Raw genomic sequence first — 18,237 nt, 5'->3', positions numbered from 1 at the left:
ATATTCTGATCTGAAAAGGTTTAATACTATAATTTCATGCTTTGTACGTGTATGAAAATTGTGAAGTGGATGTGGATTGCACTTCATAAATAGCTTAATAAATGATGCCAAGCACGAATCGTGAGATGATATTATTTTATTATTATTTTGACCTAGGACCAGGACATTCTAAGGATATTTTGTCGTCATATGAAAATGATGGCTATCTTAATACCTATTCCTCTTCCTATGCAGAAGATGAAACTTGGTCGAACATATTCCTTTCTGAAAAGGGGGACAATTTATAGGGATTCAGTGTCATTATCTTATTTATTAATCTAATAAGCCTATTGAGAGCGAGAACTTAATTGATATTAGGGCCTGAAAACTGGTTATTTTAAGCACTTTTGTAATCATGAATAGGATGCAGAGGTTGATATATATTAATGCGAGCGCGAAATTTTTATTTTCCAAGTCTTCCTGTCACCTTATTTTAATTCATTCGTCTTCCTCTTCTTATTTTTCCTCTTTTCCCCTCCCCTCTTCCCTTTTTTTCTTTCTTTCTTCGCATCTTTTGTCTTTTTTACTCCTCCAATAGGGAGGGTGGCCTCACCCCCCCCCCCCCCATTGGATCCGCCTATGGGTGTGAAATGATTTAACAATATTGATATATACCAAAGGTACAGTATTTTGAAAAAATGACATTTCTTTGATTTTTTACCATACGATATGTAGGAAAGCTGCTCGCATATGATCCAACGATGAAAATTCTAATTACTTTTTTATTCTTTGATTGATTTTTCTCAAATTTTTTTAAAATTATTATTTCTTAATATTATTTTTCTCCTATTTTTGTCAGGGCAGGGTGAACTTCCCCTTTAACGTCACCCGCCCTCTACGTTGATGAAAGTACAATTACTTGAAACCTGTCAATATGGTTTACGTGGAACAACAATAAATCCATAAATTTTTCTTCTTTTGAACAGGTCTGATCAAATTTTGAGAGAGGAAACACATCACAATGGCTTCCAGAAGTCTAACAGAAGTTTTCATACTAATGAGAAACAATGCAGCGCAGAGTAGACACATATATTCGGACCATGTAAGTACCGGTAGATACCCAAATGTTTTACCGAACGCTCACAATCATAAATTGCCCGGGCCTGTCGGGTAGGATCAGTCGCGAAGGTGACCGGTGCGGTGGCTGGCTCTCCAGCTGCACGGCCGGTATTGTGAAAATCGCATTTGTCTTTAAGACTTGTTATCTTCCTGCTTCGACACGCTCCTATAAAAAACATATCTCTAAATTGTTATTTCAATTCAAGGCTCCACATATTAACTTGACAGTTGACTTGGTGGCCCTAAATTTGCCAAAAAGAAAAACATCAATGAATGTCATTGAATTAATAGTGCTCTTGTCGATAGGACTCATATTCGACATTGATCGATGTCGACATACAAAGGATTTTCAATGTTTCCGACATGTCGACATGCACGCACCCACATCGACGTGTAAACATGAAATAAAAAGGGGTCTAGCCTAAGTTACAAATGTAAAGTTTACCTGTAAAAGTTAGAAACATTTATCCTTAAATTGGCGCAATTTTAGCAGCGCATTAAAGAATGCCTGTGAGCTGCGCGACAGCAGAAAATATGTCGGTGCGGGGCCCTAGCCCGACGATCATCTGATCTCTGCTTCGTGCCAGCGAGCAGCATTCACATTCACCATACCCATGCAATTATCGATGCATTGATAATACGCTGCTCCTCAATGCATTACTTTTCACATAGACGTGAGCAACAGCGAACAAATATTTTCTTTGAAGTTGTGACTGCTGTAATTGAGTGCTTACTTCATTTCACAAAGTCACAGAAAACGTCCTTCCTTCGTTTGGATTGCGGCAGAAGTGGTACTGAAATTATTGATCGATTTTTATTATTTTTATTGTCAATTTGAGGAGCTTGCGTTTGCAGCACATGTGTACCAGTATTAAATATGCAACTATCACTGTTGCAATTGGTGATTCTCAAATTGACTCTGAGTGTGATTGCGCAATGCTTTCGAGACCAGATCGTGGTACAAAAACTTGATTCTCCAGAATAAATGTAGATTAAATCAGCAATTTTGGAAGTAAATTCACTCTAGCTTAGTCAAAATATGTTTTCCTGAACTGAGCCTGTATAGGTCTAGTGTGGGGATATCACTCGTGTCAAGGTGAATACATTTGAGAGATTGTTATGTGCCAAGATCGAATGAATGTTACTGTTAGGGAGCCTAAATTATGGTCCCTTTTCCATGTCGACAATCATTGTCGACGTCGGTATTAATTTTTATGCGACATGTCGACATGGATTTGTGTTCCCTACAACAGCACTAATGTCAATGAATGAAACAACTTCTAAAATATTAATTCTGCAGCCACTACCACTAAGTTACTTTTACTTTGTACATCTTGTTAGTAAACCTTGTTTGCTGTTATTATACCTTGCAAATTGATTTGTGGTAAAATATATATTGTACTATCATTGTTAATATGAAATGATTGAAAGAGGATAAATGAATTGTATTATTCCCGCATTGTGTGGACTTTTTTACTTTGATCTACAACAAATAGACACACACTCATAATTGTAAAGTAACTAAATTATGCATAACAAACCCAGATATTAAACAATGATTTTTCCTTTCTTCCTCTTTGAATCCTAAAATCTAGAGTATGCATTATGTTTTCTCTTTTGCAGCATATTATAGCTGGAGAAAATCACAGAAAATTGGGGAAGAGATTCGGGTCCAATATAAAAATGTGATTGATATTATACAATTAATGCACATTTATGAGCGTGTTATGACGATGCAGCACACTCGAGGGTATTTACAATTATGCGAAAGCAAGAGGCGCTTGCGCCGAGTGCTTTTGCATAATATTGTGAATGCCCGAGAGTTGCTCGCATCGTCACTAACATCACGAATCTTAAAATGTGCATTAATTGTTTTATAAAACGGGTCGGCAAAATGAATTTTTCATGGAAATCTTGTTCAAATCCCTCCAACTTGTGTACGATCGCACAGACGAAGAGATCACAAGACTGTCAATTATGACATCACAGGCGTATCTACTATGCGCGCCTAAGTAAGCGCATCAAAATCCTAGCCAGCCTCTTTACTGAACGCGTATCAGTTTTTACGTGCTATTGGAACTAATGCTGCACAAAAATTGCACAGTGCTGCACAAAAAATGCACAGTGCTGCACGAAAAATGCACGACTGGAAGGTTGCGCGTAATTAAAGCATGAACACGTGACTTGAATACGCACTCTCCATTGGCTACATCCTTGAACCCGTTTTATAAAAAGAAATAAAGACTCACCAGGTTTAGGTTTATTTAGTTATCGCACACCTGCAACTGAGATCGAAACGTCGAGATGTTTGGATTTTTTTTTTGCTCATTTTCTCTTCATCTATTGAATAAATGCTAGATATTTTTTGCAGTCATACATTATCCAATATATGATTCTGCATTACAGGCGGGCATATTATGTGCTCACCTTAGATACACTCTTGTTATTAAATTAGTAAACTAGACTGTAGTTGAATTTTGACCGTTGCATTTTATTTTTGTTTGATTGCTCCAGGTTCATGATGATAGGATGGCACTGGTGAACAGTATATCAACTGATCCTGATGCAAGCGTAGGTGCTACTAAACTCAACATTCCACCAGAATGGTAAGCCACATACATTACCTTGTAAGGTATAAAGATGTTATCCAAAAGTAACAAAAGATAATCATCGTCATTACAGATTTATTGGTATTTACATCACTTCCATTAAAAGCATACAAACTCAAGAAATTGCCAAATATAACAAAGCATTAAAATCATGATTATACAATAGTATACATGTGTATTTGTTATGCATTTGTGAAATTATATCATTATCATCATTGTTATGGTCATCAACACTTGCAATTTTCATTTTTATCATTATTATTCTTATCAGCGTCATTGTTGAGCTAGTTTATTATTTATTTATTTATTCATAGAATCTATGTGTTTATTTTTTGTTGTTCAAAATGATGTAGAATGAAAAAAGTTTACTTGGGGGGGGTTAGGAGTTGTAAACTCCATACAACATGAGTTGTCGGCGGGTGTACACGATGCGTTCGCAGGTGAGGGATATACCGGCTACATGAAGGATGCGCTGAGATTTCAGAGTATCAATGGAAGATTTGAGTTGAAGGCCTAGAAAGATGACTTTGGAAACTCGGCAGCATTTGAGGGAGGCTTGATGATTTGTGAGCTTTCCTGTAAGAAATGTATATCTTTTTATGTGAATGCATGTAATTTTCCTATTTTTTTTTATATTTCCTATGCAGGGTTAATAGTACAGAAGAAATTCAATATGACATCACGAGAATACAGCAAAAAAGTGAGTATTGAATAGGAATAGGACATACTCAATCAGAGGTATAGGGAATAGATTTACTTGAATCATCAAGGGTACAGATAAATAAATGCCTTTTTCTTTCATATTAATGTATGGTGATAGTAAATGTTAATAATAAATGCAATTCATACGGTGTCATTTCCATCCCATTAGAGATAATTAAAGTACACAAGTGGGGGAGGTGTAGGGACGCTAGCGTGATGTAGCGAAGATGCCGAGTTTTACCCCCCCCCCCACCATCACCCTTTATGTTTAAGTTCTATTCAGAATTCTCTATCTCCCAGTAAAAGGGAATAACGAGGAAAGAAAAAGTATTCTGGAAAAAATATATATATATATTCCTTGATGTCAAAGCTGATTATGCCTGTTACTGATACGATTGGATATTCTTTGCCTTGATTTTTTGTTGTAAATGTTTGCTTCATCTGTTCCAGTATTTTCCAGTCTATATTTTTACAATCCAGAAACCAGTTACTGTACTGTGATATTGTTTGTGTTTTTCTTTCTTTTTACATCCACTGAATATGGCATATCAACTAACCATATATGTGTGTTTTCAACCATGTATTGCAGTGAAGGAATTATCATCATTACATGATAGATACCTGAACAGACCTACATTAGATGATAACATGGAAGAGGAACACGCCATTGAAATTGCCACTCAAGAAATTACTCAAGTAAGAATACTGTACCACACTCTTTCTCACCATCTCTTTTAATTTTTTATGTTCTCCCCCCCTTCTTCTTTTGTTTAGTACAAGTGAAGGGGAAGTGTGCATTTTAAAACTCAGGGCCTTTCAGGTTATATACCTTAAAGGAGAATGAAACCATTGGAACAAGATAGCTTGTGTGAAAACAGAAAAATCAAAGAAACAGATCAACGAAAGTTTGAGAAAAATCGGACAAATAATGAGAAAGTTATGAGCATTTGAATATTGCGATCACTAATGCTATGGAGATAGCAAATTGGCAATGTGACAAAGATGTGTGATGTCACTTGTGAACAACTCTCCCATTACTTTAGTATATATTTCACTAGAATTGCCTCTTTTATCACATCTATCCATAAATCATGTGTTCTGTCTACATGAGGGAATGTAATACATATTTTTTTAAGAATACATCATGGATAAAGAGTTTGTATCATCATAAGAAAAAGCAAAAAGAGACATTTTGAGGGTATTTTATAGTCCACCAAAGGGAAAGTTGTTCATCAGTGACATCACATATCCTTGTCGCATTGCCAATGTGAGGATCTCCATAGCATTAGTGATTGCAATATTCAAATGCTCATAACTTTCTCACTATTTGTCCGATTTTTCTCAAACTTTCTTTATTCTTATTCTTTGATTTTTCTGTTTCTACACAAGCCTATTTGTTCCAAAGGTTTCATTCCCCTTTAATGTCATTAATTAGGGGAAGGTGGGGTAAGTTGAGCATAGGGGCAAGTTGAGCCACCAGCCCCAGGCCAATAATGAATGAGTCAGACATTGTGGTGGTGTCATGTATTGATGACCCATAGCATAACCCCTAACTCCACCATATTGTTTTCAACTTTGAAACAAAAAGTAGTTTTTTAGAGGGAAAAATATGAATTTCAGCCAAAAAAGTAAAAAAGAGTGTGAAATAGATAAGTGCTTTATAAACACACACGTCTTTAAATATAATAAAGACATGATAACAACATTATTAGTCCAGGTATGGATCTTCATTCTTGTCATAGTCTTTTATATGATGGATGCATAATAAATGTGTGGATACAAAATTATTGCACTAAGTTCGGACTGGGGTAAGTTGAGCCAAACAGCATGGGGCAAGTTGAGCCATGGTAATTCCTGTGGTAATGTATCTTAAAAAACAAACAAACCATAAAAATCGATTGAAATGCTGGCTGAAAGGAGCAAATTTACATGACTGCTCTTTTCCTTTTAAAGGATGTTAGTATTTATAGAGAATTAGCAAGTGAAAAGACTTTAAACAAAAAATTGACATGCTGGTTCTCCCCTCATACATTTTGTACATAGTTTTTGTGGCTCAACTTACCCCAGAAGATGGCTCAAACTTACCCCATATATGGGGCAAGTTGAGCCATTTGACATCGTTTTTTTCAAAGGTCACGATGACTTTCAGTGTGGGGATAGAAAGTTATATATAGGTGGAAAATATTTCAGAAGAATCAAATTTCAAGGCAAGGTACTTATTTCGACAAGATTATTAATCATATCAATTCTAACATGCAAAAAGCAAAAACTGTCACAACTTACCCCACCTTCCCCTACTGTTCTGTGTTTCTTTCAATTTTATTAATAACAATGATAGTATGATAAATTTGTATAGCGCAGCCACTATATAGATATTCTCTACTGCGTTTTGGTTACTCCTGTCTCTTATAGTACACACCCAAATTAAGGTCTGCATGCTTCTTTCCCTTCACAGATATATCCTCAGTAGTATAGTGTTTGGAAAGCAGGTACAGATTAGGCCATTCTAATTGCAAGGGGAAGTTGGTTCCATATATATACAAATTTGGTCTTGTTGAGGAGTGGACTCCTGAAGACGGACAGCCGGCCTGCCAAGAACGTAGAGTCTTCTGCTCTGCATTTCCAGTCGTCCACTCAAGCCAGCTTTCTCTTATTTCTCCATCTATTCAAGCCTCTCACCTTTCATGGTTTACAGTCCATAGAGAACTACCCTCATTTCAGAAAAAGAAAATTCTATTTTCCATCCTTCCACATCTTGCCTCTCCATTTCACTTTAATCTCTATCCTCTTTTCATAGTTCTTCTAGTACTATGAAAAATTATGGAATGGTTTGCCGTATGTAACAAGATCCTGTCCATCAGTAGAAACATTCAAACTTAAATTGAAAACCTGTTCAAATAATTCCCATACATTTCTTTACCCCCTTTTCTAATTTTGTTCTCAAGCATTTCACCAGCTCTTAATTGCAGCGCAGTAGACTATATGCACATAGTTTCTGTGCTATATAAATCAGTATATATCATTATTATTATTACTCACTACATGGCATACCGTAAACCACTTCTGACATTGATTATACACTTGTCATTAGAATTTTAGTCAAACTAACAAACTATTCCGATGTATTTCTGTCTTTTCCCGGATTATAAAAAATCCTTAGATGTTTCACAGATGCCAAAGGTCTATCCAATCCATAACGGCCAAAGCTAGGTTATCATCGAGACAAGAGAGAAAAGTCACACAGAATATTGTCAATTCGCTTGCTGGCAGTCTTCAAGACCTTTCTATTCAATTCAGGAAAAGCCAGTCTGCGTATTTAAAACGTAAGTAACACTGTCAGCCCTGCTAACAATAATTTTCCCTTGATGAGCAAAGTATAGGCAGAAGACATACAGCTCGTTCTCAGGCAAAATAAATTAAATGAGAATGACTGGACCGTAAGCACCATGCTTTAATTTCAATTTGAATTCTGAAAGAAAGAGGAAAATGGCCTAACTATTTTTGCCATGTCAATCAGGGTGCCTATGTGCCCTTCTATGAGGAAGTAAAGTAGAATGGAGATAAAAGGGGGTTGGATGTACAATAAAGTTTATCATTTTATGGAATTGCCCAACTCGCAACTCTTTGTAAGACAGGCCCCAGATGAGATTGTTCTTTGTCTACTAGCCATTTTTTTTTCCAGAATTCACCTTTGGAGAAGAATTCATTTTCAAGTTGAATTTGGTTACATGTATAACAAATCTCTTAATGAGTGATTTTTGAAATATTTGTTTACTCTAATAATCATTATCATGTTAAAAGGTGAGGTAGTTCTGTTATCCTCAATCATGTCTTCAGTGTGGATAATCAAGAGCCTCTTGAAGAACCTTCATGTATGATAGAAGAAATAGTCCTATGACTGTTATTGAAGACTCAACAGATTCTTTTTGGTCACTTTCCTCTTACTCACTCTTTGCGTGTGATCACACTTATTGATTTGCTAATGAATGTATGCAAAACTGATATGAAGAGAGAGGATGAAGATTATTCTTGTATCGTTAACGAATATTTCTCATCTTTTATACCATTCTCCTTGTTCACTTGTCTTGATAGGATTGAAAGGAAGAGAAGAGCGGTCTAAAGAATTCTTTGAGAGCAACATCAATTTAAATTCCAGCAGTGCAATCATGATTGAAGAGGACATGGAGGATGATTTACTATATGACAGGGTTAGTAATATATATATACAGTCCATTTGGGTTTCATTATCAACGGCTATATGTTGATATGGTAATACATTCAGAGTTTAAATTATACCAGTGTGCCTTTTGAATATCATTTGGGTGTTTAAAAACAGATGTTCCCCCTTTTTTTTTCTTATATCTGCTATAATAAACATGTTACTGATTTGCACTTAATTGGTAGACTTGTAAGAAAGAAATCATTCTTTTGTCAATATTACTACTTTTACTGCTGCTGCTACTTATACTTCTAATACTACCACAATTGTTGCTACCTCTACTGCTATTACTAATATAAGAATTGTTAGATAATAAATGAAATGGAAAAAAAAAGTTATTAAAAAATGTGGAGCGTTGTGGGTTTGAATCCCAGTGGATTAGTCTACGGACATTGAAACAGAGGGTTGTGGGTTTGAATCCAAGCCTTGGCGTAATTTCCTTCGGCAAGAAATTTACCCACATTGTGCTGCACTCAACCCAGGTGAGGTGAATGGGTACCTGGCAGGAATTTATTCCTTGAAATGCGTGTGTGCTGTATTTATGGCTGCCAAGCTACAGCTGGGATAATAATATCCAAGTCCTTTGGAAGCGCATAGAGACATTAATTGTGATATGCGCTATACAAGAACTGTGTATTATTGTTATTATTATTATTATTAAAAAATTGTTATCAGTGATAGTGATACTACTATCAATGATGATAATGATGATTCTAATAATGATAATGCTTTATTATTGTCTGCTAATACTGTGTTTTCACCATATACATTACACAGTTCATCTCATTTATATTTGATCTTGATTATCCAAGGCATCCCTTGCTTTTACTATTCCTTTGTTTCCATTTTATTTATAACAGGGTTTCACAGATGCCCAAATGCAGGAAGTGGAACAGAACACACAGCTTATCGAGCAGAGAGAGAAGGAAGTGTCGCATATAGTCCAGTCGATATCAGACCTTAATGAAATCTTCAGAGATTTGGCTAATATGGTGGTGGAACAAGTAAGGAAAGAATGACAGAAAGTTACCACATTTCAAAATTGTCAACCTCTTTCTTAAGATCAGTAAAAAAAGAATTGTTGAAGATGCCACTTGTATGGTGGATGATCGATGTAAATTGTGATAGTGGCTATAACCATAGGAAACCCCATTCCTATAGGAATTCATGACTAAAGCCACATTCCTTTCTTTGAATCTGTGTACAAATTACCACAAAAACTATCCATGTTTGCAGGACTTTGTCTCATGAAACGATGTCTAAAAATGCTCTAGATGGTAGATACTTAGTAAATAAAGAGGCTTCAATAGGAAGAAATTGAAATTTGTAAACAAATTTTCTGGCATTACTCCTATGTGTTGAAGATTGCATGCTCAATCTGTAATGAAAATCATAAGTCAGTTCATCGTGACTTAGTCGTGAACCAGATTAGCCTGGTGGTTGAGTCGCTGCCCGGCAAGCATTAGATGGCAGGATTGAATACCACTGGTTCCAATTTTTTTCTGACTTACGATTTTCATTACAGATCGAGCATGCGATCTTAAACACATAGGAGTAATGCCGGAAAATTTGTTTACAAATTATGGTAGATGCTTGTATGGTGTTCTCAACTTTGGTTTCAAAGTTGTTTGATGAGACTTCTATCTCGCAATAAAGTCCCGTGAAATTGCTTAGATTTACTGTAGTAAATGCTGGTTAAGATTGTGAGTGGAGATGGCCCTCACTGACTTTGATGTGAGTCACCCTAGGATATACTAGTATGTGATTACCATGAATTGGTCAAATCATAAATCCATCTTAAATGTTAATGAAATTATCAGAGAAATCTGCAAGAATAATTCTTTCATCTGTGGAAGGTTATTCATTCACATAAGCTGTTAAGGTATTATTAATTTATTGGCTTTTATTTTACCAAACTTTGTTTTTTTTCTTTTTCATGATATATGCCTTCAAGTGTTCCTGTTATATGCAGTATGACACCCCCACTTTATGAATTCAGTAGATTCCATTAGCATATTTTATGTTCTGGTTATTATAAAATATAATTTTAGGCAAAATCCCCTCAGCATAAGTTAGCAAATAGATGAATAAGATTCCTATAAAAAATCAGCCTTTTAATCAAATTAAGATATTTATGTGAATTAAACTGATGTCGATTGGTTGTTTTAACCACCTTTTGTTTTTCTACCTCTCTTTATATGTAGTTAAGGTGAAATCTGACATCTGTATATTCATTACCATTTATAGGGAGATGTGCAACAATGCAAATGACAAAGAATAGTAATAGTAGAATAGTTATATATCAATTGATGACCAATGTGAATATACATGGATATGTTGTTCTATATAGTCTTGTTAGTATCCACATAGAAAGTCATGTGATCCATTTTGATATGATCTGATCTTGGATCTTCTTGGAAGCTGAATAATGAAGATTGATATCTGATCAAAGGGTTTGGAATCTTATCAGTGTTTGAAATGGTTTTGAAGTTCAGCAAAACATCACAACCTAAACCTAGCTTCCAACTCTTTGAAGTGAATCTTGATAAAGATGTAGAAAATAGAGATATTGCTAGTATTTGCATAATCATAATGATACATCAGTAAATATTCACAACATTGCTATTTTTCCATTTATCAGGGCACAGTCTTGGACAGGATAGATTATAACATAGAGAAATCAACTGTTAAAGTGGAAGAAGGTCTCAAACAACTACAAAAGGTAAGATTTTAACCATAACTATTCTCGAACTTCTAAAATAGTTCAATTTCATTAGAAGAGAGTATATTTTTTGCACAATTGCATTGTTTACAAGTTTTTACAAAAACATTTTTAAAATTAGAAAATAATAATTCTGAAAATATATAATTAAAAAACTGCAGAATTATTTTCAAGAGTTGAAAAAAAAATTATATATTTAAAAAAAGGGCAACAAATCATTTTCTCATTAAAAAAATGTATTAGTACACATACAATTGCTGTGGTTATTTTCCTACTGAAATTGATTTTCTTAACTTAGCTGTAATAACATTTACTTTGCACTAAACTGTATTAATTTATAAATTAAGATTATGCAAAATATGTGTCTTTACCTTTTATAATTTCAATAGATTTCTGTTATCCCAAGAGATTGGACTTTGAAACTTTGTGACTTTATAATTTGATAATTTATTCTGACGTTATATCTGAAAACCGTGTAATAATAACTCTTTTGATGATCTGAAAATGTTTAATTCTGAAAGGATGCTTAAATCTTCACTCAAACCAAACTGAAATTTCCCTAAAAAGGTTCGTTTTATAGGATGTATGTTTGTCCTATATGCTTGGTAAAAGAAGCTTATTGATGTTGATCGTCCATTGTTTAAATTCAAATGGAGTACCACCTTAGAATTGTCCTTTTATTCTATCTTTACAGGCTGAGAAGTATCAAAAGAAGAACAGGAAAATGCTTGTAATCGTCATCCTCTTTGTCATTGTTATCATTCTAATCATCATCTTCATAGCAACCAAGTTAAGATGACATCGCTGATTATAGTATCACCATAGCAACCAAATTAAGATGACATCGCTAATCTGTGCATCACCATGGCGACAGAGTAGAGATGAAAGTTTGTTTCATTGTATTGCCAAAATAACTACAATGAGATGAAATCGATGTTGTAGTCATATTAGGACCAACTTGAGATCTTATTTTATTCTCAAAGAAGCCAGCCAAATCAAGATTACATCACTTCATATATCGTCAAAACTGTGAACTTGAAGAAATGGCATCTCTTCTTATCAGTAGGCCTACTTATCAGCATAGGTAATACATGAGGGGGGCGGAAGATTTTGCCCTCTTGTTACCCCGAATCATCCCTAAAATTCCTCAAAAATACCTGCTTTGGGGCGACCAATCTTTGGGAGTTAACCCAAGATCTGTCACACACAAGATTATTTAGAAAATCGTTATTCTAACGATGGCAGAATAATGATATTTGCTTTTACTGCATAATTGCTTGTCACCCCTTAAACCTAGCCCTGAAAATGAAAGAAATAGCCCCAAAAATTCTGCAAATGCCCCAATGTCAAGAAAAAGATAGCCCTAAAATATAAAAATTATATCCTACCCTGCTTCTCATTCAACCAGGTTTAGACAACATTGAATGAAATTGTAACAACTATTAGATGACACATTTCTAAATTTTTATTATCTTAATTGAATTTAATTAATTTAATTAATTTTAGTTGGCGCAACATAACTTTTGACAATGGTATCTATGTTGAGCCAACAAGCTATCCTACTTGTGTCATCTTGGCAACCAAGTTGAGACAACATTTCTTTCTATCATAACAAAGTAGAGATGACATGCTACCATTGTAACAACTAAGTTGTTACAGTTCAGTTACATCACTTTTTACCATAGCAACTTAGTTGAGATAATATACTAGTGTCATCACATAACTACAAAGTTGAGGTGACTTCAGAATTTTTTTGGCATTCGTCATATCGTTGTCATAGCAATCAACTTGCCGAGTTACTATGTCTTCTCAGAATGATGGGAACTGAAATTAGATGCAATCATTACCCATCATAATTCATCATTATCAGTGGAAGAAGTAGGGCAAAATATTTGTATTATCACCATAGCAACCAAAGTTGATGTGGTTTCGACACTTGTTTGCCTTAATAGCAAATAAGTTGGTATTAATGTTGTACTTGTCTTTTTGTCATCATCAGCACTTAAATTGTAAAAAAAAGTGGGTTCATTTATATCAATCATCAAGTAATCACAATTATATGGCAGGTTGACTTACCTACAAGACATAGTGTTATCTGGGTCCCAAGTGAGAATGGCATGTCTAACTTGTTTCATAATAATATGATATAGAAATTAGATTTTTTTACAGTGTAGCAATCTATCTGAAATGATACTAATATAATCAAGTGAATAGGTATTGATGTTTTGTAACCATCATTGTAATATCTGAACTATGAAAGTGATAGTTTTCCCTCATCTGTAGTCACAATAAATACTTCTCCCTGAAATTAAAAATGACCAAATTCTGTAGATTTATTCTGTAATGCCCACCTCTACAACAGCATGCTCCCTTTATATAGGCCATGGAAATTATAGATTGTTTCTTTATTGCAATCTTTCTTATTACCAAAGTATCGAGATGAGCCTTAAGATTTTCCATTGATATATTCATACAAGGAAACAAGATTAGTAGACATGAGGCAACAAAGAAAAGGTCATTTTTTGTAATTGCAAGACACGAAGGCTGTTTGTTATATCCAGTTATGAAAAGTATTTTTTTTTTCTTGTTAAACTGCCAATTGGTCTACACCTATTTCGCCTACTTTCCATTTGGTCTAATCCAACTCTGTCTACAGCCAGTCTACTAATCAATTGGTCTAATCAGCTCATTTACCTTTCTGTCTAATTTCCACTTGGGCTTTACCATTTTGTCTAATCACTGGGTCTAACACCGTTTGTCTATATCAGATGAACTCTTAATGAATCAATACTTTCATTTGACAGAGTGCAAAATAACTGTTACATAAAGTGAAAATTTGTCTATCTGGGAATTAGACTACTGGGGTGTTGCAAGAAACTTTTGATCAATTTTAGGTTCCTGAAATCAATCATTGGTCTTGCAATTAATTGCAAATTTGTGATTGATTGCTCATCTGCTTCTTGAAACAAGGAGTGTAATCTGATTTGCTACAGTTTTAATTGATCTATCAATTGTAAAATTGCAGCAGAATATTTCCAATTGATTGCAAATATTTTCTTGCAACACCCCTAAGTGTTTTAACTGATTACATAGACTCTCTGAGACTACTGGTAGATACAGTGAATGTAAACCCACAGTTTGGTGTGCTAGAATAAGAGGTTTTGTTTGATTCAAATAACAAAAAATGAGTTATTTTGTATTCTCATCTTCAATTGCCATTTGTATTCACCAGTTTATTATTTGATAGAACATTATAATTCAGAAACAACAGAATGTCCACAGCTTAAATCTAGGGAACAGCAATTTAGGGATATTTTGTAGTTTAAACGTGAATAAATACTTGAATATGAAGGGATTATGAAGATAAGAATATGATCTTATATTACAATATTTCTTTTTAACAGTGAGTCTAGAGGAGTGATATGATTTTCAAATGATATTAATACAAGTAAACAAGGTTACTAGACAAACAAAGTTTGAATTCACAGTCGAGATATTGTTCATCAACACATGGTGGATCTCTCAAAATGATGTTCATTGTATTTCTATGACTTTTAGTGTGTCCATTTATATACTATGGTCGTATTCCGCTGTCACACTAAGGTTTGTTTTAAACTCTGGTCTAAAGTTATGGTTAAACTATGAGCGGCAAAATGTGACACATATATCAGACCTGCCAACAGTACGTACTGGGCGTATTTTAGTATATTTTTGCAACCAAAATACGGCAGTATGTTTTTTCTTTTTAAATTTTTTTTTCTTTTTTTACGAAATCGTAATTTTTGAAGAAAAATCATCCCTATATGTCTCTATTTCATATAAATTACACAAATATGGTTATTAGATCATTGTAATTTCAATAATTTTGTTATTTCAATAATTTTGTTAACCCTAAAAAGACTGGGGGGCTGATTCAGCCCCCCCTCGACATTTTTCGCGATAAATCCGCCGCGCGAAATTTTTTGACCGCGTCGCTCGCTGACATTTTACTTTCAAGTCTCGCGCAACTTTTGAGACCAAAATTGTGACCCCCGGGTACGCGGTTCCAAAATTACGCAACATTTCGTAAGTGCATGCAGACCAAAAATTACTCAAAAACGTGAATTTGTGTACAAATCCAATGCAAATAGTGTTCTTAGCCAAAATTCATAAATGTATCATTATTTTTCCTTTTACTGCTTAAAATCAATCAATTTTATCTTTTTTATGGTCAAAATAAATTCCCTGACAATTTCCATTGAAAAAAACAATAAAAAACAAAAAGTAAAAAAACAAAGAAATACATAAAAAAATTAGAAAACAATAGAATACATAAGAAAATAAATGTGATTTTGAAATTTTTTTAAAATCAATTTGATCAGATGCCTATCTAGAGTATGTGAAACAAAAATTAGCATTTCAGGGGCATTATTTTATTAATTAGAGCAAACTTATGATTTTATGCATGAATTAGCATAATTAATGAGACATGAGATTTTTTGCAGAATTTGATGTTATAGTTTTGTAGATAATGCCATGGGTAACGGGTTTGCCAATTTACGTCGCGATCGATGGCCGAGATCATAAGGGGGGCTGAATCATGTTTCAATGTGTTTTTTTTTTCATCTGCAAGAGCAGTGTGCATTTTAGCTTGCATGCAGCTTGAACGTTGGGATGAGCGAGTGTGCCATGCACTTTGAATGAAATACACTTTTGGCGGGAAAAATACTGGGGTTTTCATCACAGAATTCAATTTTTCATTCCCAGTGGTTGGCAGGTCTGATATATCTCAACAGTAGAGTCAATTTATCAGCACATACAGCATTTAAACCATGACTACTATTTTAATAAATAACATAGAAAACATGAGAAATGTACATGTAAACAAATTCTAATCATTTTCGGCTTCCCATAATTTTAGTTCAGACACAGACCATGGCCTAACTTTCATATTTAATGCGAAAACATGAGTTTCGCTTGAAAATTGTGAAGTGTGTGGGAGGCTTAAGAAAGAAACCTGTTTTTTTTACATAACAAGACCGTGATTGTTTTCACTTTCATGTAATTAAGTCATAATGAACATCATTTTTAAGACCCAATTAGTAAACTACAGTTGATTATCTTTTGAGCAATGTGAGCAACTCTATACAAAATAAGAAAAGAAGCCATAAATTTCAGTTTTCAAGGGATTCTTTCTTAGTTATGCAGCAGTGCTTCAACATAAATCACTGCATTTGTTAAAAATATGCCTTCATCATGGTCATAAGCAAAAAATATATAAGTGTTTACCATCGCAAAATTATCTTTTCAGTTCTAGAATAGGTCATTGAATTAAAAATAGAACTGTCCCTTTAAGATTTCTTTTATATTATTTGCAGGCGTTTTGTGTGGGGGTTTTATTATAAGTACTTGGTAGTTTATTTTCTTAATTTGATAATGAAAATAACTTGCTTAAATCATGATAAAAACAGGATTGTTATTCCACAGTTTGAAGTTTGTGCTCTAAGAAAAATGATGATCACTGATTTTCTTCTTTCGATTGAGGACATGGTAATCTTCAATCTAAATGCCTACTTGTGTTGATATTGTTTGAAAGGTGCTTTTCACTTAATTGATACTGAATTGAATATTTTTCCCCCTCTTTTTTGTATTGTATGTTGATGTTGATTGTGTTGAGGCAGTGAAACTCAGTTGATGATTATCAAGTATCTGGTATTGATTTTATTAACCCATGGCCTACTGGAACCACTTGGCACTTGTACAAAACATATATTGGAATTACAAAATTTAGTAGTCAACTGGTTAAAACCCTGTTATGTCCAGGTGAACTTTTCTTTTACCTCAAAGTAGTTCATATTTGAAAATTGACCAAATGTAATTTTAATCACGTAGGTAATCACATTTTTTTTAATTAGGTGAATGCTGATATATTCCTTGTATAGACAAGGTGTCTGGAAATGTGATTAAAAATGATAACATTACTGCATGATTAAATATTATCGATAGTTAATAATTACAATGTTATTGCTCATTTAATGTATCTTGCCTTTGATTCTTTGTGAAGGTAGTGTGTTAAATCTGTTTATGATGATAAATTTTGTGAAATGTCTCTTTATCTTTCGCTGGTTATTTGATTGACTTAATTCGTGAACGGTTTGTATATACTATGTATATTTATGTAAATTATTATATGCATATATTCTATGTTTCAATATTTAAATTATATGAATATGATGGAGACATTCCTTTTTAATTGAAGAAGAGTTCAAGAACTAATTGTCTGTCTGTGAAATGGAACGAAAGTTGAACATACTAAATGTTTATTGATGCGCGATCAGTTAAATGTTTTAGTTCGTTATTGCGGTCAGTACCTACAGCTTGAAATAAAAAGGGGGCTTTCCGTTTTGGCGGTAAAAGTACTGTAGTAAAGGTAATTTATCAGATGAAGATATTTTCCTGAAATTTCTTCAAGAAACAATGAATGAGAAATAGATTAAGAACCAGTCAAAATTGTTAACAGTCAATTGATTATTATTTCTAAATGTTATGTATCTGCAATGTAAATTATAAGATTCATTATTGATTTTATGCAGTATAAAATTGATTTTTAACAGGATTAATGTTTTGTTTCAAAGACATAAATTTCAGGTCCTTTCCACAATATATGATTTTTAATGGATTCTAACAAATATTACAAATCACATTGCCTTCAACGTTGAAAAATTAACTGAATGCAATTAATAACATATTCTAAGTGTCATTTTGATTTCAGGAAAGAATTCTTTATCCAAATATGTGAACATCTAATGTGCATGACAATATGTGAAATTTAAGTAAGTTTTTTTTGTATCTAGCAATACTGTGTTGCATGTAAAACCATGTGTATGTCAAGAATGTAATGAAATAGC

At 33.8% G+C, this 18,237-nt stretch overlaps 1 protein-coding gene across 1 annotated transcript; it reads left to right on the top strand.

Moving 5' to 3' along the window:
• Positions 1-881: 881 nt before the first annotated feature.
• Positions 882-14,313, top strand: LOC121407860 (syntaxin-16-like). The gene is made up of 9 exons (XM_041599092.1): positions 882-1,081; positions 3,613-3,704; positions 4,355-4,407; positions 4,999-5,105; positions 7,570-7,732; positions 8,502-8,617; positions 9,489-9,632; positions 11,270-11,350; positions 12,045-14,313. Exons 1-9 carry the CDS (start codon positions 1,001-1,003, stop codon positions 12,147-12,149), a joined length of 942 nt encoding a protein of 313 aa, XP_041455026.1. The 5' UTR covers positions 882-1,000; the 3' UTR covers positions 12,150-14,313.
• The last annotated feature ends 3,924 nt before the right edge of the window (positions 14,314-18,237 follow it).

Source organism: Lytechinus variegatus, chromosome 2 (genome assembly GCF_018143015.1).
Source record: "Lytechinus variegatus isolate NC3 chromosome 2, Lvar_3.0, whole genome shotgun sequence".
NCBI lineage: Eukaryota > Metazoa > Echinodermata > Echinoidea > Temnopleuroida > Toxopneustidae > Lytechinus > Lytechinus variegatus.
This window is presented reverse-complemented; position numbering and strand designations above follow the sequence as displayed.